Genomic DNA, 23,627 nt, shown 5'->3' with positions numbered 1-23,627 from the left:
CAAGCTAACAAGAGGAGTAGCAGAATGAGCTAACAAGAGCAGCAGAACAAGCCAACAAGAGCAGCAGCAGAACAAGCTAACAAGAGGAGTAGCAGAATGAGCTAACAAGAGCAGCAGAACAAGCTAACAAGAGGAACAGCAGAACGAGCTAACAAGAGGAGCAGCAGAACGAGCTAACAAGAGGAGCAGCAGAACGAGCTAACAAGAGGAGCAGCAGAACGAGCTAACAACAGAACAAGATACCAAGACGAGCAGCAGAACGAGCTAACAAGAGCAGCAGCAGAACGAGCTAACAAGAAGAGCAGCAGAACGATAAAAATGGAGGTATGAACGACAGACAGTAAAGAGCCAGAAGGAAAACAGTGACATGCAGGCACTGCGTCAACACCAGGAATAAGACCTCACCATGAGGTCACTAATCAGGGAGTAGTATTAAAATGTGTCAGCTTGTCATTTAACACAAAACAAAAACTGTCTCTCAGAATATCCTTGAAGGAGACAACGAGATGATTCATTATAATGATGAATTTATCCACCAAAACACAAGACAATGCCGATCTCTTAGCTTTGCTTAAGCTTAGTCACTTGAGATCTAGAATTTCAGATCGTTTCAAAAACTACTGTTCAGTTTTTCAAATATTCAATCCCGAAGGCCAAGCGTCATTAATATAAATAATGCTCCCCAGGTTGCAGACTGTAAATTCTCACTCAGTTCCTGGCAGGACTTGGAGAAAGGATGGATTCATCTCCTCCAGGGAAGAGATCAATAGACTCCAGAGATGAAGGCCGCACTCCTCGCGTAGACTGGCAGGATGGAGGAAGAGCTAGGACAGAGAGCTGCCGCCACCACCATCACAAATTTCACAAAATGGTGGAGGATTTTCTCATATTTATTGCATTGCTCTTGTTATTTTATTAATGTTGTTGTGTTCTGCATTGTTCATTTTAATGTGCTGTACGGTGCTTTGAGAGCAGAAAAAGCATCGCACAAATAAAATATATTATTATTGTATTATTATGCGTCAGGTAATGAAAGCAGAAAGTCATATTACTCATTCCTGCATACATTTCTGCGGTTACAGAGCTACAGTCTGAAGTATGTACATAAAGTTAATTTATTTAATCCATAAGGCCAAAGATTAAATAAATGATGGTTTGGAATTATTTTTTTAAAGCCATGGTGTGTAGGGTGTAAACAGACACAGCTGGCTCAGAGCGGATTGTGGAGTGTATGCACTTCAGCTGCAAGGTGCCTTGTGTGGGTGGCAGAGTGCAACTGTCAATTCCACATGGGAAAAGCAGCAGAGAGACAATAAAGGCTTTGGTTAACAAGTCTGCTACACCTCACGGTACGTTTACACCATGCTCAATCCCCAATACTGTTTAAAGATACTGTTTATACTGTTTATAGATAAAATGACTGCCGGGTGTTATGCATGTACAGGAAGCTGCACTGAGCTTATGAAATAGATTTCAGCCAGCAATGCCTGCAATTTTTGTCCTGAAAGTTTTCCAAATATAACAAATTGTCTCTGCTGTGAAATTCCTCTGCTATCAAATTCTTTTTAAATTATTTTGATAACCATGACTTACTATGATCCTGTCCTGACTAACTATGTCCATCAGCTGACTAACCAGAGAATACACCTTCCTGCATTCTACTCAGGCTTAGAATATTCTCCCTTTTTTCAGTAATCATAAAATAACATGTATACAGTGCAGTCCAGTAGTGAAGTATTTGGACAGTGGTACACTTTCTGTTCTTTTGGCTCTGTACTCCAGCTACTTGGATGTGAAATGAAACTATGAATGTAAAGTGCAGACCGTCACCCCTAATTTAAGGCTTAATTTACATCCATATGAGGTGATCCATGAATTACATCACTTCTTATACACAGTCCCTCCATTTTAGGGGACCTAAAGTAATTGGATTCCGATTCTGATTAGTCATGGATTCTGATTAGTTTTTATTGCTTAGTGCAGGTATAAAAGCAGCTTTAAAAAAACAGTTTCTAGTCTTGATTGGAGACTATGAATAAAAAGGGATGTTATCCCTTTCTCAAATTGAAGGTGACAGTCTATACTTTAACCTCATATTCATTACGTCATTTCAAAATTAATGTGCTGCAGCACAGTGAAAATAACAGAAATTGTACCACTGTCTAAATATACTGCACTGTACCTCTCATTTTCACTGACCAGTCGCATCTATGCACCGTACAATAGCACCCAAGTAATCGTACATTACATAATGTACAATGTAATGTAATGCGGGCTATTTTGAACGCTACATAGCTCTTGCGTCCTCCTCCCCAATGGAACAAATGCACCCCGCTGCAAATGTGCGCCATTGCAGCGAACTATTGGGGCAGCCTGTAGCGTAGTGGTTAAGGTAAATGACTGGGACACACAATGTCGGTGGTTCTAATCCCGGTGTAGCCACAATAAGATCCGCACAGCCGTTGGGCCCTTGAGCAAAGCTCTTAACCCTGCATTGCTCCAGGGGAGGATTGCCTCCTGCTTAGTCTAATCAACTGTACGTCGCTCTGGATAAGAGCGTCTGCCAAATGCCACTAATGTAATGTAATGTAATGAACCGTTGCTGAACCCGGCAGATGAGCCACCCGATTCTGGAGCGGAGTGCGTCAGAGGAAGCGTCTCTCAGAGATCGAGATCGGGCCAAAGACCTGTCAGCCTCATCCTGTGGTTATCCTCGATTGTGCAAGACCCCCCTTCTCCACACGCTCATTATCCTCCGAGTACACAGAACAGATGTGGTTTCAAAATAGCATCTTCAAGAACAGCTTTTAAAATGTAAGGCTGCCTTTGTAACACAAAACAGATCCCATTGGTAGAGTGAAAAACATGCTAGCTATGCCACACCAAGTTCAAAAGAGACATATGCTCTTGTATTTGGTGTTATATAAATGAAGATCCGCAAGAAAAAAAAACAGACTGAAGCAATTATCAGTTTCAAGGAAAGTTCTGTGGTTGCCCTCTTCCTTGAGTAGCAGATACTGGCAAATATTTTGCGGAACCATGGTTACCGTCTGCAAAGCCCTGATCACTGCACATACGACTGCAGAAAACACTATTTCTACATTACATTTCTACATTACTTTAGGCTACCATCGGACTCACAGGTGAGCTCATCGGCAGAATGCATATGCTTCGGCTGTGCTAATCCCAGAGTGGGTACAGGGACTGTCAATGTCATTGATTAAAAACCATGAGAAAAAAATGTTCAACTACATTTTTCTCTGACAAGAACAAGACAGTAACTAAATAGAAATGTAGACAAAATGTACAAACATTATTGTCTACGAATAGAAACAAGATGTTCCTTCGTAAACAAAGTGAGAGAAATAGCAAGTGCATATCCCATTAAATGTAATGAGACAATGTAACAAGAGAGGAACAGAAAAGTGCATGTTCATGCAGGTCACAGATGAAGGACAGGCCAATCTATTCCTGCCCCCTCCTCCCCCACTCCTAAAGAGAACAATGCTAATACTGACACTACACACCAACACAAGCCTGTCTCTGAAAAGCTTTTCCAAATGTTTATCTAGAATAAAACTTGGAACGTTACATAAGAGAAGTAGTTCAAACACAAGAGAGAACAAGAGTGACTACACACATGCACCCTGACACAGTCCACATATGCACACAAACAACAAATTCAATAAATACAAGCCACAGATAAACAGAGAAGCAGAGACGTCAGATGTGGAAGGATGCTATGCTTAAACACGGGGGAATTGAGTTGGGCTGCCATCTGTCTCACACACCTGCATACACTTTCGCTCTGATACTCCCAGAGTGGCTACAGCCAGGTGTGCCTCCCACTGACTTCAATCCCAAATTACAAAAAGGGGAAACAACTTTTTCATAATAATATTTTCTGGCCAACATTAGTAAAATGTGCCGTTTCATACTGACGTATAAAAAGTTGAGCTGGCCTACTTGGAGCAGACCACTATTACAGAATATTAGTCACTTCTTACACTCACCCCCGCCAGTGTGAGGCCTGGTCTTTCAGGCAGTATGGGGCAGGATAGAGATCTTCCTGTCAGTTAACAGAGTGTCCTATTTGGCGAGAAGCTAAGCTCCCCCTTTCAGCCTCTGCCAGAGCCTCAGCCGGACAATAGCCCCGGCCCAGGCACCGGAGCCCGGCGACACAAATCATTTCAGCGGCACGGCTCGGCGCCGCGACTGCGCAGAGCAGCCCCTGCCAGCAGGCTCCCCAGGAGCCAGCGGCAAACGGGAGCGTCCCACATAATCACGCAAGTAAACAATTCGCATACAGGCCTTTTATAAAGCAACAATCCACCCTCACATAATGCGCATGGGTAGCCAAGCCTGCCTAAGCTCCAAATCAAAGATGGGAAAAAAAAAAAAAAAAAAAAAACTGTCCACTGAGGACACGGCTACACCACGTGGATTAGGCCGGGCCGGGCCATACCGTGACTCAAAACCCTGGGAACGTCCCTCCGGTCGCATTCCCTTTATCACAGCGAACGACCGGGATAAAAGATATATTATTTATCTGGCCGCCGAGCGGGTATTATTTCTCTCAGCTCTGAGCTGGGAGGACTCTAACCCAGCGATGGCACAAAATCAATACCAGCATGCTGCAGGGCCTGCTTCCTGCTGAGGGAGACAACACCGCTCCGTTTCCAGCCCCGGCGCCTGGATCACTATCAATTTTAATACAGTTATGAACCCATCCCTTACAGTAGTACACATGCAGGTCAGGCTCAGAGAGAGCAGTCTGCCTTATCGGTACTCTGTAGGGTAAGGCTAGTTCCTTCCTGTTCATTTATTGTGCTAAATAGCTTAAAAGCTCTGTGTGTTCAAGCACTCCTCATTTTTTTTCTTTTTTTGAGTTAGCCGAGTAAGGATAGTTTTTGTACATGGTTGTCCTTGCTGTTGAGCACAAACCCATTTATCTGAATAATAACTGGGCAGAAGCACATTTTGTACAACGTTTTTTTTCCAGGCCAGCATTGTAAAATAAGATAACACACACTTAACTGAATGTTCCGGCGGTGAACAAAACATGTACACCAACATAATTTACGTAATTTAATAGCCTGTTGGGTCACTACATGTCACCGGTGCGGCGTGTACGTGCAGTGCCACAGAGTTTCTCAGTATCTCCAGGGCTTTAGGAGGAATACGACACCACTCTTCCATGAAGAACTCAATTAACTCCGGCTTCATTGAGACGTGGAAAACGCTTCCCCGGATGCTGTTCCGGAATATCCCGTAGCTGCCTGATCGACTTCAGACATGACAAATGAGAAGGTTGTGGCGTGTATAACATCGGAGTCACGTACCTCAAACCATTGGGACCCTTATCCTGCTCTCCATACAGGAGCTCTATCTTCTTGAAAGATATCCGTCTCTCCAGGTACAGATTACCTGTATCGAGCATGGTTGCATTCAACATCTGGGCATTTGTTTACCATATCTGTTGTATCATGCCTTGTTTCTGATTTTACAGATTGTACCGATATTTATTTTGAACTAGATATGATTCTCATGGCTGTAGACAACTGATCTGTTATGAGAATTGTACCTTTTCCGACCGGTCGGTGTTTCATAGTTGTTACTATGACTATTGTTACACACTTATTCTAGCTTTGGATAAAAGCACTTGCTAAATGAATAAATCTAAATGTACAGGATGGATGCTTTAAACTGGAGTGAAGATCACATAGTGCCATTAAGCAACTGATATCAACACAATATTGGACCCCACACCATACAGAACCAGAACTGTTCAATGTGAACTGGGTTACATGAGGTATGTACACCTACTGTAGACTGCAATACTGAAGCAAAATGAACTCATAATTCTGGATAAAAATGGGGCCATCTTTCATGCACCAAAGGACATGTACAACCATGGTATGATAAAGCAATCATCCATTTTGTGGTTGCAGAATTTGGGTCCAGAAGAAGCTGGCAGCATAATTACCAGAGTTTTAATTGCAGGCTGTTCTACAGAACATGGCACGCAGGCTTGGGTGCCTGCTAACAGCAATAATACACCATAAGCTTGGCTCAGAAAAACATCTTATTGGCCTCATGAAAACCAATCTGATCGTTCCCGTTTTATCCAATCAACCTTGACAGCTGCAACACCAATTAGCGCATAAAGCGCATAAAACTGTAAAAATTGTTCAGCGGAATTATTACTGGTGTGAAAATACCCAGAATCCAGTCATTTAAATGATGGGGAAAGGTCATTAAGAACTTTTGCGATGGCAATTGTTTAGAACAGCATTACTGAAAAAGTTTCTGAAGTATTGATTTCCTCTGTTGTTTTGTTCTCTCTCTGTCTCATCAATAAATGAAGTCATACAGTGAGGGAAGCTATGCCCTTCCCATGTTGAGGTAATCGCTGGGTCATTTCTCATTCCATTCTTCCTGTAAGTCCAGGACAGGGAGTGTCAGGGTACATTATGCCACGCATTGCATGACTCTGTTTGCACTGCGCTTGGTGGACAGGAGCGGTTACATAAAACGTGATACAGTGTATCTGAGTTATCGCCTGTGGGGTTTTTAAAATGGGCCACAGCTCAATACAGTGATACAGTGGATATTCTGTTTACTGCCAAACAGATATTCAGGTCGCATTGCTTAGCATTGAAGATTCGACCTTCGCCAGTGCTCAAGCAAAAAGCCTTCTGATTTACCATCTCATTATAAATATTCATGAGGGGTGAGGGGAAAGGCAGAACATCCACAGCCAGCACGGCAATACACACACCTCATCCTCCCACTGCGGACAGGAACCTCCACAGACAGACTGTTCCAGAGGACAGAAGGAACAAAGTATGGGATATCTAATCATATAAAAGAATGTGTGCGCTGATATGGGTGTTTGCTGAACTCATGGCCCTAGGACCCGGTCAGAGAAACAGGTTGCCTCTGCTCTGCCTGCATGCAAAGCTCCCTCTGAGACAGGGACACAGATAGCTTTTAACATCTGAAAGCAGATAGCTTTTAACATCTGAAACCTCTCTAAATCTCTAAATGAGCAGCAGCACAGAACGGGTTAAAGGTGCAACAGATAATTTCGAACTTAACTAATGGTCAAGAGAGGAATAACACCTTCAAACCACAACACTATTTATCCCCCCCCCGCCGTAAACGCGCTGACGCCATTGACTACGGCAATTAGAACCAATTTCCTACCAATGAGCTTGAATCATTGTACAGTTATACAATGTTTTGGTACAGAGTGTCGAGCTGTCAACTGTATATTTTGAAAACCTAATTTAAAGACTATAAACACAGGCAGAGGGTGAGTCAATATGTCTGTGAGCCCTTTTCAATGGTAGGAAGGGATTTATAATGGTCTTGTAACAATGTTTTAACACAAAAATCTTACTTATTGTACCTTTAACTCTCACTACCAGGTATGCCTCTGGAGGGGCAGAACTCACCAGAGTACAGTAACCAGGTGACCACACCTACATCACCGGTTATGTTATGTTACGTCAGACAGCAGTTTCTCAACATCTATAAAAGAACCCTTGTCCCAGTTAGTCAACTGAACAAAACAAAAAAAAATAATTTTGTTTGATTTATGTGTAGTTGTAGGGCATTTTCTATATCTGAGGTGAAACCATTTCTGACCTTTGCTGGACAATACAGTTTTACCCATTCTATATGACGCACTATGCTGCAGTTCTAAACCACTCTGACACAAGCGTGAACATTTTAATGGATAGGTTTCTCAATAGCAATGCTAGACCCACTTTCAAGACTGGATTTGCACATATAACATAATGTACTTCTCTCTTTAACAACTTTTTAAAATACCAAAATATGAGGTTACCAAGTAGGCGGGGCTGTAGGTGTAAACTAAAGTAGCTTGGTACATTGTCTCCAGCAGAAATAGCACAATTTGGAGCGCCTAGACACATGTTCTGCACATAACCCTTTAACGCGGAGTAGGATGGGTACACTAATATTTTCCACATTTTCAAAATCTGTTGAGTCTATTTATGCCTCAATAGAATGTTCCTGTACATATCAATCATTAAGGAGCAATGACTCAATCCAGGACATCTCTGGAACAGAACACTGCCCCAGGGTAACATGACAGGAAGCCCCCTACACACCCCTTAACCACACTCTGTCACGAAACATAAGCATTCAAAATCTCCAGGGAATCTCCCACGGAATTCTGGGAAGTGCAAAACAGATCAGGTTGCAACATCACCGTGGCATTTTGCATAACCCTGAAGACCAAGGCGGCCATCATGGGACCTCCCCCAGTTGCCTTGGCATTGGCTGACGGTCTACAGGAGGAGTCCATGTCAGTAACAAACTACAGTTATAGCTTCTGGCTTCAGATGACATGGTCACATTTAACCAAATTAAGCATACTGCCTAACAGCTCAGGCAGGTTACAGACACCAGAGATGGCTCAGCCATAGACACTTGTGTTTACTTAAAGTGAAACTGTAACTCCCCAACCCCTTCCCCCCTCCTCCCCAAGTCACACACAGACAAGGGGGGGGGGGGGGGGGGAAACCTCCATGCTCGTCCTAAATTTTTAAATATCTGGAACTTCCCATCAGCATTATTAAAAGGGTGAGTGATACACACTTAAACTTTGACCTGCGTTTTTTTTTTTTTGGATGAAGTTCCATTTTGAGAGAGTAGAGAATAATGATGCGAGTGCATCCACTAGACCTACCAGACACAATGGATTTCTTTCATGGGGTGGGCTGACAACTTTGCCAAGACAGCCTTGTGGAAAAAATACAGCTGCGTGCTATTTTCAGCATCGCCTATTTAATGTGATGTTCGAGCTTGGAAACCCTCGCACTGTGTCACATTTTACCTCTGCTTCCCCGAGTCTCCCAACAGCACCGAGCTCTTCGTTATCACCTGCAAAACGCCTTCTGGTGACGTTTGGCCCTTGGCTTAAAGTGGAGATAAATACGAGGTAGGGCTCCATACTGCTTTCTTTCCCCATTTCTCCCAGGTTAGGCTGCGCATAACCAACTTTTCCCACCTTTATTCAAACTATTAACTCTCCCTTAAGCGTATATGTCTGCCTATATTTCCTTAATGAGGCATCCTACTCTACATCCATGTAGAAAATCTACCCACGCAATTCAACTCAAACAACATCTGAAACATAATCATCTGGGTGGGGACACAGCCTTCCTGCCTCAATATCCACCTACCCCCTCAGCTGGAGAGGTTATGTAACGATCTATTTATAATTACGGCCCTGATTTATGAACTGTAAGAGAGAGTCCCAGCTTGACCTTTACAGCACTGTGCATGTACGACAAACAGCCTCAATAAACAGCACTGTGAGCTGTGAACAGCCCCCTGATGCATTCACTCATATGAAATAATCATAAAGCCAGCCAGCTCAATCATGCGATTGTTCAATAAAAGCTGCACAGGGGAACATTGGTGTAATGATGATCTTGGTATATAACTTTTAAAGATGATGTGCATTTCACAAGAAGGATTTATATCCATCATACTGAAATACACTCCCAGTTTTCAGTATTAATCATAAACACATTATTAAGTAGACCTGTACACCAGCATGTTAATGCAAATATTTAATCAGCCAATCATGCGGCAGAAACTAAATGCATAAAAGCATGCAGATGTGGTCAAGAGGTTCAGCTGTTTTTCAGATGAAATCAGAATGGAGAAGAAATGTGATCTTTGAGAATGGAATGCTTGTTGGCGCCAGACAAAATTGGCGTCCAGTGAGCAGAAGTTCTGGGGGCAGAAATGAGAGAGGTCAAAAGAGAAGGGCTAGACTGATCGAAGGTGACAGTAGGTGGAAATGAACAATCTTCATTAACTGTTTAGAGCAGGGGTTTCCAATCTTATCCAGAAAGGGCCGGTGTGTGTGCAGGTTGTTGTTTTAGCACAGGACTAAGACAGCTGATTCTACTCATCTAGGTCTTGATTAAAGACCACGATTAGTTCATTAGTATAATCAGGTGTGTTACTGCTGGGTTAAAACAAAAACCTGCACCCACGCCGGCCCTTTTAGGATAAGATTGGAGACCCCTGGTTTAGAGGAACCCATTGTAGTTAACACCAGACAGAACAGCCACTGCAGTTAGATACTTTAGAAGGCATGGAGTTACTTCAGAATAAAAAGTTCAGCCCTGGAATTATATTCACCTGACTCAGAAAGTTTAAGTTTGCTTTCGATCATATACAGATTCATTATAGCTGACATTTCAACCAGGGGTGCCCAAATTTTTGACTGACACAGACAGGTACTGGCAGTGACACAGAAAAAGGTCAGAAATTGAGACATAGAAACTCACAGACAGTGCAAAACAAAGGTCCAAACAGAGTATAACAAACAGGAGAGGTCCAAATCGCGGATGGGCTTCGACATTGCTCTGGAGTAGCATGGCAAGGAGGTTACAGACCTACACTTTCTCACCCTGACAGTAAGCCAGAGAGCACAGTTGGCTTGTTAACTGACACAGTATAAAAGGTTACAGAGATTAGCTAGGTTTTCTCATTTAATTCCATTTCACTCTCCCATTCCAGCCAGAGTGCAAGAGCAGTGCTTCTCAGCAAGAGGAACCGGGAGTCTTAATGAAAATTACGGGCTTTACACTCAACCGCAATTACAGCTGCAGAGGAAGAACGGTGAGAGGAAATAAAGCTCTTCAGGGCTCCATCTATTCAGGGCTCCCATTTTAGCAGCATTGGCTCCTGAAAATTGATGTGTGCTAATGGCAAAAATAGGTTCGAAGCACATCTACTAATTGGGATGCATTGGTGTGCTCCTAAATATTTAATGGAGAAAAAATGCCAGGCTAACTAAAATCTATATCACCCTAAAACAAAATATGGAATAGCACATACATCAGTAAGATTTAACGAGCATTAGCATTAGCATCATAAAGGTTGTTTAAACCATAAAACAAGGGAAAGATGTTTTAGCAACATGCGTCAGCTTTCTTGGAGCCATCTGGGCTAAAGTGTACACAACTGCCTCCCACTCCCACACATGAAAATGCAACTGATCTCAGGTCAGTTATCAACAAGGATATTACCCCCCTACTGCTGTATGACATTCAGTACCAGATGTTTCTGGACTCAGACTCTAAAGCCTCATTGACTATGTACTGAATACATTTGACACCAATTAGATCAAGTCATGTGCATTAAATGGAAAGACCAATGCTAATCATTGATTTTTTGTTTTAAGACAACCAACCTCAGGTGCCCTTGATTACTTGATAAGCAAATGGGAGTCAAACTCAGACTAGCTGTCAAAACCCTATTAGTCACAGAGAGACAGGGAAATACAGGGCAGGGGAGGAAGGAAGCAGATCCTGGGCTTCCCAGAGGTCAATATGACAATGGTAGCGTCAGCAACAGCAGCAAAAACAGTAGTCACAGTCCTAACAGACATTTTGCTGCAGTGTAGCCGAAGCCAAAGACACAGCTCACTGCAGAGAAGTCCCAGCCTGATATACAGCTAATGCGGAGCAGCCCCAGAGCAGCCCCAGCATAACGGAGACACAGAAACTCCAGCCGAATCTCACTGATGAACCGCAGCGTCCCCATGGGCTTCCTATGTCTAATCCTCATTATCTGCCCAGCATCAGTAGCCTCACTGATTCTCCGCAATCAAGCTAAACCCAGCTCCACTCACCGCTATTACAGGCTAATGCTAGAGGGCTCCCTGAGGCCCAATTACACCATCCAGATAATGTCACCGAAGTGTGCGCTCATAATCGTGGTTTGAGAAGTGCGTGTTTCGATAGAACAAAACTATTCACAGAGCGCAATTAAAATGATTTACGCTCACTGTTTTTCTCCCAGTCTGTTCAAATGGTCAAACGCTTAACAGAAATACAAATACAGAATAATATCGGTGACCACTAGGGAGGTTTCTGATTAGTCTAGCATAAGCAAAATATCTGACTGCCGATTAGCAACACACCCAATGGCTGAAAACAAGCTCTAACCAGAGAGTAATGCAGCACGCAAAGAGAGACCAGAGGCCATGGGTCTTTGAGTAGGGTTATGGTGCTTGGGTTAGTTCTGCCTTGTAGCTCATAATGGATAAGGTAAGGATACGGACAGGCCTGTTTGTAGCCCAGCACTCCTACTGATGCCTTATTAATATGATCCCAGCTCAATACCCAGGAGTAATTTAGCATACTGGGAAACCAGCGCTAAACCCAAGAGTAATGCAGCACACAAAGAGGGAACAGCTCTAAACCCAAGAGTAATTTAGCATACAGAGAGAGAGCAGCTCTCTAATGTAGTACAGACAGGGAAAGCCACATTAAACCTCGGCAAAGCAGCAACAAACACCTACTGTTTCTGAAGGACAGGGGTGCTCCAGTATACAGTACCTACGAATGAGGAGTCCTTCCCTCCGGCCTGCAGGCCCAAGCCTTTTGACGGGCCCTAAACAGCTAATTTCGGGCCACCCTCATAATCAAATTTAGGATATATTATAATAATACTGAAGGGGCCCCTGGCGGTTTCAGGGCCCCAACCAGCCGTGTACGTTTCTTACTGGGCTGAGCCGGCTCAGTTAGAGTGCTGCCGGGTCCACAGAGGACATGCACGGCGTAGTTATGAGATAGCAGTGCTGACACACTGACCGTATCACTGACACTACTCTATAGGTGAGAGAGACACTTCCATTTCAACAGTCTCACCTCCAGGGCTGCTTCGATACATGAGGCTTTTCACAATGACAATCTTAAAATAAAAAAAAATTGGGTCATTACATCGGTGGCTATGTGTTTGTGTGCCTCCGCAAACGTGCTTGTGTGTGTGTGTGTGTGTGTGTGTGTGCGCGTGAGAGTGTGTGGGTGTGCATGTGCAAATACACGGTTGAGACTGAAGAACACTTAAAAATTAAGTGTAGCAGCAGCTCATGACAGGGAAGAGGGCGGAGATTAGAAAAGAATATCAGAATTCTGCCCTCTAGGCCTTGAACCTGTGGAGAGAGTGCCGTGCGATCCCCACCTCTAAAGGTCACCGTCATTGGCATCACAGACAGTCTGTGCCACATCATCATGAGCCCACAACACAGTGCCCACAACACAGCCAGGGCTTATAAGCCCACCAGCATCCCAAACCACTGGTCCATAAAAGGTCTGAAGTTAGGCCATACTGGATCAACACTGGTCAGACTGACCTTTTCATCTTCCATTATCAAGTTGGCTTTTTGTGTTCTTTCAAAACTTCCCACTAAATCAATGAAAAATGCCTAAAAAGATATGCGAGTCGGTCTTAGTATTTTTCCAAATACTAAATCAAGTAGACACAGATAATGTTAGCACATTATGCAATGAGAGCAACCACAGCTGTCAAACTCACTGCTACAAGGCAGCAGTGTTCCCCCAAAGAGAGCACACTTTACTCACATCTGCTATTCAGCCACCCCATACAGTACAGGCATTCCCATGCATTCTCCATGGGGCTCAGGTAATGAGCTACAGCTAAATATAGAGTTAGCGCCAGCATGAACTAGAAAAGGAAAGCTTTATGACCCAGGCTCAATCAACTCGTGGAGCGATCCACAACGTGGCAAGCTGGCGAGATTTCAGCCGTGTAGCATTAGCATTGCGCTTGCTGAAATATGGCATGCTTACCTATCGTGTGCTGTGCGGAGGACCACCAAACCCCACCGCATGCTAACGAAACCCTCGGGTACCATTTCGGCTCCTGACAGCTGTCCCGCCAGGCACTAGCGGTGTCTGCCCGTTTCCCCTGTCCTCCCTAACAGAGCCAAGCTCAGCCTCTGTGCCCTGCTTTTCCTCTGCAGTGTCCTGACAGCAAGATAACCCAAGGGCCCTGCAGTCCTCTCAACCGCCCCCCCCCACCGCCCCCCCCCCCCCCCAAACGTATGCACAAGCAGGTGGCACGTTACTCACGCAAGAAATGTTTCTCCAGTAAGGCAATTTCCAGATGACCTTTGACCTCGTTCAGCCTGTCCGTCTCACTCCTTTGGAAGTCCTGGATGGCAGCCATGCTGAGAGCGCCTGGACCAGCCTGCACACACACACACACACACACACACACACACAAGGAGGAAAAGCATTAACGGTAAAGTCCTGAGAAACGCATCCTCATGTAGACATGCACTAAACAATGCAACACGCTTACCCTAGCGCTGCGAACTGAGGCTTAAAAACAACAGCAGTGCAGTCTCTACTGTGCAGCCAGGCTATCTCGCAGAAAAAGATGAATCGATGTCTCGGAGTGAGTCATCTCATTTACGATTCCTCCTGACTCTGCTGTTCCATGTGTAGCAGAGGGAGGGAGAGAGGGAGGGAGGGAGGGAGGAACAGAGAAAGAAAGAGAGAGAGAGATAGGGAAAGAAAAAGCAAGAGAGAGAGAAACATAGGAAGAGAGAAAGAAAGAGAAAGGGCTGGAGCCCTACAATTTGGGGGCAGTTGTAGCTCAGAATCAAAGCACCTGCAGACCATCACAGTATTTTCCCTTTAAGACTCCCAGTGTCTGTCACTGTGGCCCAGATACGCATGCGCTGAGACAGAACACACACACAGACACAGCCACACACACACACACCACAGCAGACTTCCTGCAGCAGCCAGACAGGCAGTGCAACTGCAGCATGCCTAATCCACTATGCTGGCTGTCGTCTGAGAGAGGGAGAGTACAGGAGAGGGAGGGAGAGAGCGAGAGAGAGGGGGGGGTGGAGAGAAAGAAAGAGGGCTGAGGATGGTGTGACTGTGCGGAGGAAAGAAAACTGGGGCTAAAAACAAACCGTAGCAGCACAGCGCAGAACAAAGATGGGGTGGAGCCACTGAAGCAGTGTATTCTGGGAAGGAATGAGGATTCCCTCACTGCACTAGAGCAGTGGTATTACGGCTCTAGGCTTGGTGAGACAGTAGGTGACATTGTGGAATGTGGGAGGGGGGGGGGGGGGGGGGGGGTTCTTGGACTATCATGAATGCAACACACTGCATTCCCCCATTGTTGTTCCTTTTCATTCAAATAAACTAACATCATTCCTGGTAAATTATTAGTTGCAAATAACTGAAACATGAATCTAAAAACAAAAATATCAATTTGCTTCTTCACTTTGAAATTCACAAACTGGCCTTCAGAATTTCATAGACCATTTTCACTGAGGCAAACAGAATAAAATAAAATGAACGCAAGCCATTGTTGCAATTGCTGAAGCTGACACTCCAGGGAGATCCAGCGCTGAAGACCTTGAGTCTGAGAGAAGAACATGTCCGCTGCAGAGAGAAAAGGCTACTGGAGCAAGTGCGGATGACTCATCCACCCATTGTCCACATAAGGGCCGATTTTAAAACCTCAACAGGGGACACAACAACCCCTGGCCCAGAGGAACGAAACATACTGCATCACAAGCCCCAGGTACAGGAACTCTGTATGCAAGCTACCGCCTTCGGCACAGGAATACTATGCAAATCCTGACCTTTAGAAAAGACAGGTTCCAATAATCCAGGAAAAGGGGAGCTCATTGTAACAGAAGTGACCTTGTATTTCCTTGAAGCAACACGCTCATGAACAAGCTGCACACGTATCCATGTCTCAGCGATTCAGCTCGCAGGGAAGAGGAGCAGACTCTCTGGATCTACCCAACAGGCCACACCATGTACCACAGCCTACAGGCTGTACATTAAACACACGTGGACAAGCACCTATTCCTATACCTCTTTACAGATACGGCATGCATCCCGCACAGATATCATCCGAAACAAATATCAAATTAACAATACACTGCGCACCTAGAACCATACATATAATCAGACAAGATGAACAAATACAGTAGACACAGAAATTATTTTCATTCAAATTACCCATGACGGAACTGTCACATAGGTTTCTTGTGAGGGTGAAAACATACTGGGCGGGTTTCACAGACAAGGATTTAAAATAATCCTGGACTAAATTGGGTTTTGTATAGAAAATCCCCATTCAAAATTGAATTAAGTCCAAGACCAGTCTTAATTTCTGTCTGTGAAACAGGCAAGCAATTTGCAGAAGAGTAGCCCCTTACAGCATCCTAGACCAGATGCGTCATAGGTCCAGATTTCACCTGAACAATTTGTCAATATGACCCAGCCACACACACAAACAAGTGTTTTGTCAGTGACGGAAGCGATCTGCCACCAACAGGAGGGATTACTCATCAATACAGACAATGTAGAGGTGGAATACTGCCAGTGAAAGATCCTAAGAAACTCTCATAACTCTGTGAAACTTTGGTAAGGGTCAAGGCCACATATTCTCTAGCCAGATACTGATATTAATATCTCCACCAGTACTATGAGTCAGATATCTGTGGAGACAGGAACCAAAATGTAGTTGCAGAAACTCTGTAACCCTTTCCAGTGAGGCAGGTAGATGCAGGTGACATCCAAGGTGAATCGAGTGCTTCAGGTTTGAGCACAAAGCTTGAACTTAAAGTCACGGTGAAATCAAAATGAGCTCTTTCATCGGTTTAGTCAATTCTCAATAACCACACAAACATGCCAAAAGGTATATTAAAAAATGTATATTGTACACTTGTATACAGTTTCCCCTGCACTTCAGGAACACCATTACTAACACTAGCGGGGGCGTATGCGTTAATTTTCTGTCCCCCTCCAATCAATATCCGTTGACGCTGCAGCACGCAGCCCTCCCCCACCTCATGACGTCAATCAAGTCAAACCACTGGCCTTCAAAAATAAATTCCCCCCAAAACATGTACAGTACACATATCATGAAAACTAATACTACTCAAACTTCCATTTCACCATGACTTTAAGCATAAACATGCTCCTCCCCCGCCTGGATTCACAAATCTCTACTTAAAACACTAATCCCTCCTCATGTTTTTTTATGTTATAACCATTATGCATTTTAAATAGCAACCCCCGCAATGAAAACAACAACTTAATCAAAACCATTTCCTCACAGCAGTTTTCATTTATCAAGCTTCCTTATGTACATCTCGGTTTGAAGCTGTGATTCTAATTAAAAGGCATAATACGCTCAGACAAAGGGAGAGAGGGAAATTAATTTGTGACAGCAGAGTATCGTCTCTCGCCAAGACACACACACACACACACACACACACAAAGCCACCAAGCAGAGTTGAACAGACAGGGTAACGGAAACATTTTCATCGCAGCATTCTAAAGTCAGAGGTCAGATGATGCTGTGGTGTGGCACAAGGCATGAAGGCAGGATTCTGGGAATGTAGGAGAATCACTTGGGCTGTGTTCGTATACTATGCACAGACTTTCTTTGAAATTTTGTAAGGGTAGTATGTGAGTATGCAGTTTTGAACACAGCATTGGATTTGGTTTTATCGGTGGTCATAAGTTACAGGCAAACCTAGCATTGGACACCTAGAAAACTACTTTCCCAAGAACATGGCCGCACATCTCTGACCCTGTCCCTCCATATCTCCGTTTGACCTGCAGTAATTGCCTTTCACAGTCGAGCTGGCAAGAGCTATGCAGCCACAGAAGAACAGTGAGCAGAGCCTGGTGAGAAATTAACACCAGTAAGCATTTCCTGAGAAGCCTTCCTCTGCAGTGAACTTTGACCTCATTTCTAGAGCCACCGCCCACGCTGCAGTCACGACAGGCTTCAGGTGGGCACCAGACTCGACCACAAGTTAACCATCTCATCAGTGCCGGATGTCCTTCTGAGACAGTGCTGCACTCTGCTTTACAGCACAGCTCAAGGAAAGGACCTGCCATTCAGATTACAGAACAACTTAACTGATAAAAGAAAAAAAATAATACAATTACGCAAATGTCTTACTCATGAGATAAGGTAAAAATGTGAAATCAATTAAATAAAAATAAAGTAGTAAATCCTGGAACAAAAGCATGCAAACATCCCTCGAGGTTAAGCTCACAGATATTTCAAAACCATTCAGTCTCCATCAGAAATGAACCATTAATGCAAGGGGTAAGAACAATAGTTGCATCAAGAAAATAAGGGAAGCTCATTCACAAAGAGTCCCAAAGAGAAAGAGGTGTTGATAACCAGCCCTGGACTGGGTGCCACCTGTAACCCTGACTAAACAGGAGTCCCCCTGCAGCGATGCAGGGCCAGGAAGAAACTGAGCGATGCTGCAAAAGAAAAGCTGTCAGAAACCCTTCCACAGATCTCACTCATCCCTGTGAGGGTTTCATTTTTTGGAATGGCTTCTTCACTATTCAGTGTTCTATAAGTCCATTTGTTTCCATTACCAGTAGAGACTGATTGTTACAACAGAATTAGTATGTTAAGTTAAAAGCCTGAAAAAGCACAATAATTACAGGCCTATTGCTTTGTTTAACATGGTGTTGAAATCAGTGAGCGGCTGCCAGCTCGTGATGACGCAGCTCAGCCTGGCCCGATGGGAGAGCACTTACAGGGTCTCTCAGTTCGTCCGTGTCCCGGAGCGACGGACGAGGCTTCAGCAGGACCTCCTCGCTACATTCGTTGTCGGACGCGTTGGGGGACTCGGCCAGATCCAGGAACTCATCTCGCTTCTGACCTCTGAACCTGATTTTGTCCAAACGCTTGAGCATGTTCAACACAGGGCTCCACTGTTTTATCTTAACATGATGAACAGCATTCCTGCAGAATAAATAAAGACAAAAACGGCAGGATCAACACAAGACCGAAAGCAGGACAAAAAAAATCCACACGTGAGCATGTTTAAGCAGGGATGCAGGAGAGGGACATTTTAAACAACAGCAGCCGAGTCTCTCATTGGCCATCAAAGGACACAGTCCTGTATTCAATTATTTAAGCCCTCACCTACGCACTTTCATTACTTTACCTGTGAATGAAAAGGAAAGCTTGTATCAACAGGTGAGTCATGCAGTAAGCGAACCCAGAGGCAAACAGACTTCAGACAAACAAACCGCCGTCTGCTGAGGAAAGAGTGTTTTTTTGGGGGGGTTTACTATAAAGGACACAACTCTTCCTTGGTTTGGCGAGCATACACAGTGCAGTAAGCTGGAGTTTAAAGCTCCACCTTTCATTCTTATCAATTAAGGTTCTGTATTCATAAAACATAATTGCATAATTTTCTAATATTAAAGATAAAAACTGAAAATGTATTGCAAACCAGAATCAAGAAATTATTATGGTAATACAGGCAGAGAAACAGAGCTCACAGACCTAGCATGTATGTGTATGTTTACATGGTGTGTGTTGTCATACTGCGTATACAGAGTGTACTGTGTGCGAGCGGTGCTTGTGTATGTCCCTGTATATGTGTGTGTGTTTGGGGGGGGGGGGGCTCCGAAAGACATCGGCAAACCCCACACTTATTTTCCGACTAGTTTGGAGCCATTCCCTTTGGAGTGCTCCTCACCAGCCCTCTGAATACACCATTACTCAGGAAAAAATGGGCCAATCCTTCCATGTGAATGAGTGGAGTTAACAAGACTGAGAATGGCTGTGCTCTCTCCCTCTCACCCTCGCTCTCTCACCCACCCCCCTCTCATTCCTCCCCCTCTCAAAAAGCTTACACAACATTAGATTGTATCTGTTACACTATACAACCTGAGAAATGTTCACGCAATATAAATCTTGACTCGTACTATCTGTCAGCTGAGGCACAGACGTAACATACTGAGATATTCTGCCTCTAACGCCACCTTTACAATCAGAGGGGATGAATGAAAACAAACATATGCCAGCAATGTAAATTAGCAGCAAGTTTCTACCATCTTATGTAAAGCAATGGGGCTTCTGGGAAAACAATAACAGCACAAAGTGATATTTTGATTGATTTGCCGAACGGGAGGCCAGTATGAGGTGGCATTTAGGGAGGGATTAGGCATTGTTCTCTCTACACTCATAATCCCCAGATTACCCAGCGGTGCCCATCTCTGAGGTCACCTGCCCCACTCAAGTAGCTGGATGCTGTCCCAGACAGGCTATCTGGGCTTTATGTAAACTGTGACGATCAGAGAGAGACCGACAAGAGAGGAGAGAAAGAGACAGACAGAAGAGAAAAGAGGGGAGAATGTGACAGGAGAGACAGGAAAGTCCAGCGGCAAGAAGAAGCTGCCGTCTCTCCAGCCTCAAAGTTGAGTTTTCTGAGATGAGTTTAGAGACTCATTACAATACCCTCCCTCCACGCCACTTCTGTCCCTCTCCCTTCTGAACACAGCTCTGCTGGAGAATTACCCAACTCTTCCCAAACCTTACCCAATCCACCCCAAACCTCTCACACTGCCAACAGAACCTAAACACCTGGATCAGCAGAACATCTACAACTGGGCCATCAGCACCTCCAGAGTGGCAGGACTCTATAATTCAGTCTTTCTGAACACTCGATAATGTTTGGAGGTTTCATAATTTCCATATGTTTTCAGTGTGTTGTCCTTAGCCTCTGGTGTAAGAAGAATGCAATATACACTCAGTGAGCTCTTTATTTGGTGAACCTGGACACCAGCTTGGTAATGCAAATATTCAATCAGCCAATCATGCGGCTGTTTCTTACACCAAAATGTCAGAATGGGGAAGAAATGTGATCTAAGTGACTTTGACTATGGAGTGATTATTGGTGCCAGACAGGTTGGTTGGAGTATCTCAGAAACTGCTGATCTCCTGGGATTTCCACACACAACAGTGTCTAGAGTTCACAGAGAATAGTGCAAAAAGCCAAAAACATCCAGTGAGCAGCAATTCTATGGAGAAGGGCCAGGCTGGTCCAAACTGACAGGAAGGTGACAGTAATGCAAATAACTGCACATTACAATAGTGTTACACAAAAGAGCCTCTCTGAACACACAACGCATCATAACTCTAAGTGGATAAGCTACAGCATCAGAAGATTTAATAAGTCTAACTGAGTGTATAGTGCCTATGTGTTTTTCCAGAGTATTATTCAAAGAAATTAAGACATTCTTCAGAAGTAGCATCACAGTGCAGGATAAGCGAAACTGTACTCTCCATCGTTTGTCTGACAGAGTTCACGGGAGAAAGATAAAACTGCCCAGGCTCAGAGTATTTCAGCAGATCCTGAGATATGAGATGACACAGGAGGATATTCACTGAACACTGCAGACCCGCATCGCTATAAACATTATTCTACAGTACCACTGAATGCAGGAGAGGAGTCTCTAAGGTTTAGTGCGCACACACACACACACACACACACACACACACACACACACACACACACAGATGTATGGACACACACAAACACACGCATATGTACACAGGCGCATGTACACACATCAACTGACACACTCGAAGGACATGCAAAACTAAGGAACATCAAACCAGTCATCACAACTGCAGTCAGACTAGAGACACCTCACCCAATGAATGCTGCTGAAGATGACAGTTCTCAACATTTGCTGCCATTGCTTAAGACAAAAACACAGTCCACTGCACAGAATACAGACCTTCCTCCGGATGACAGCTAATAACAAACAATAATGTGCCACTTTTTTCACCAACTCAATCAGAACAAGCCCCAACGGTGGAAAACGGCTTATTAAAAACATCAATAATAAACACATCACCAATAACAAAATATCTAATTAAAACAGATCCGACTGTCCCCAATCACGCTTGGCAGCCATTGGACAAATCATATTACTGGTAGAAGTGTGTGGAGAAGAAGGCTTACAGAAACGGCTTGAAAGGATGACAGTCTGTAGCATTGAAACAATGGCATGTGGTTACAGTACAATGGTAACAGAAGCTCAGTGCAAAAGGAATTTGTTTTAAAAATAGAGTAATTTGGTAAGGAAAGGATGATCGTTTAAAAATGCTTTGGTAAGAGGCCAGAGAGCTAAAGGATGTAATGTTAAGAGAAAACAACAATTTCTCCTGTTCTTTTTTTACTTTGTCACAATGTAATGCATACCAGTCATTAGTTTGACTTTTTGTTCATTTCAGGGATACTTAGGTCTTTTGCTGCAATGTCACCTTCTCACAGTGCTGATCATAATGACAGTACAGAAAAAAGATCTGAGATCATGTTTCTTTCACAGAGCCAAAAATAATTTACCAACTTTTCTTTTTCTATCTCTCTTTATAACACAGACGATGTCTTGGTATGATGACAGCGGTAGGAAACACGCATGCACACGGTCACACACCTCTGCTAATGATGTGAAGCCGTGTTTCCAGTGGGCCAGGGCTCAAAGCTCGCCCTGCCTCGGTGTAAAAGCTCCAGTTTCAGCCTTGCCATATTTAACAGACTGTAGCTGGAAAGAGAGAGGCACCGCTCCCACACTCATCCCTATATTTACATCTCCGCCAGCGTGGGCGGCAGCAGGGACCCCGGAGACACGCAGCAGATCAGGAGGAGGGTGCGAGGAGATCAGCCCAGCAGATTTTCAGAGGCATGTGTGAATACATGGGCATCTTCAGTCCAAAACAGCACAGACCCACACTGCAATAAACATGATTCCATGGTACCGCTCAATACTGAAGGCTGCAGCAAATGAGTCACTCGGGTTTATGGGCAGACACACGCGTACAGACGGACAGAGACAAACAGAGACAGACAGATGAACACAGACACAGGCAGACACAGGCAGACACAGGCAGACACAGGCAGACACAGGCAGACACAAACAGACACAAACAGACACAAACAGACACACATACAAACAGACACACATACAAACAGACACAGATAGACACAGACACAGATAGACACAGACAGACACAATCTGTGGTGGACTCAGGTACTAAGAGTAGCAGCTCCAGCAGGGTGGCTGCAGGGCTTAATGCTGCATCAACGCCCTTTTAAATCAACAGTCTGTAATTGGCCTGTTACTTTGCCCAAATAATGTGTCAGACAAATAAATGTGTACGATTAAACAGCACATTTGTCCAGTTTAAAAAGCGATACCATCCTCAGAAGCCAGCAGTTTGCTTCAACTGCGAGTCAAAGGAGTCGGGGCAATAGAACCAGGGCAAGCAAGGCTTCACACTTCATATTTGAGAAAATATGTGGACATGAGCCTGAGCACGCAATGCAAGCATGCGCATTACATACAGGCAGAAACACCCACCTTATCTCAGACGAGCGGGGGTCATCAGCAAAAGTCTGACAGCTACACATTTTACCAGCATACAAGCATCAAAGGGGTGTGTGCACAATGTCAAATCCAGAGGAATGACACAGAATTCCCTGCTCACTTGTCAGTAGAAACTGAGGGCAGGCTGGCACACAGGCTAACAAGAGTCAGGGCTGACAGCAAAGCTGGTTATCACAGTGCCCTGAACTGAGACAACACACACAGCAAGGCGAGGCCATCACAACCAGTGGGGCTTCACCACTTTAAATCAGAGCTACAAGGGCAAGCGTTCTGAATTCAGAACAGGACCAGTGGAGAACATGCAACAGACCTACCCTAGATCTGCGTGAAGTTCATAGAGAACACCACACAAACACCAACCTACTTCTGAAGATGGCTTGACTCTCCACGGTCAAAACACCCCGTATAAAAGGTGCCATTTTTCTTTTCCTATGTCGAGAGGGGCAACAAGTTAATGTGTTGGCTACACTATTGATTAGACTTCCATAACTCTTTATTGAACAAGCACATTACAGTTAGATTTGAAATTGATAACCTCTCACTTTCATGCATAGAGAC

At 44.2% G+C, this 23,627-nt stretch overlaps 1 protein-coding gene across 3 annotated transcripts in view; it reads right to left on the bottom strand.

Annotated features, from left to right (window-relative positions):
* gramd4a (GRAM domain containing 4a) overlaps window positions 1-23,627 on the bottom strand; it is a 51,411-nt gene that overhangs the window by 25,335 nt on the left and 2,449 nt on the right. For all 3 annotated transcript variants that reach the window (XM_061251612.1, XM_061251614.1, XM_061251613.1), the window contains exons 2-3: window positions 18,417-18,624; window positions 13,935-14,052 (exon numbers count right to left, since the gene is read on the bottom strand). In XM_061251612.1, the coding sequence (XP_061107596.1) occupies window positions 13,935-14,052; window positions 18,417-18,624 (326 nt within the window). The remainder of the gene's footprint in view (window positions 1-13,934; window positions 14,053-18,416; window positions 18,625-23,627) is intronic.

This window comes from Conger conger, chromosome 8 (genome assembly GCF_963514075.1).
Source record: "Conger conger chromosome 8, fConCon1.1, whole genome shotgun sequence".
NCBI lineage: Eukaryota > Metazoa > Chordata > Actinopteri > Anguilliformes > Congridae > Conger > Conger conger.
The sequence above is the reverse complement of the archived record's forward strand: the minus strand, read 5'-3'. Positions and strand labels throughout refer to the sequence as shown.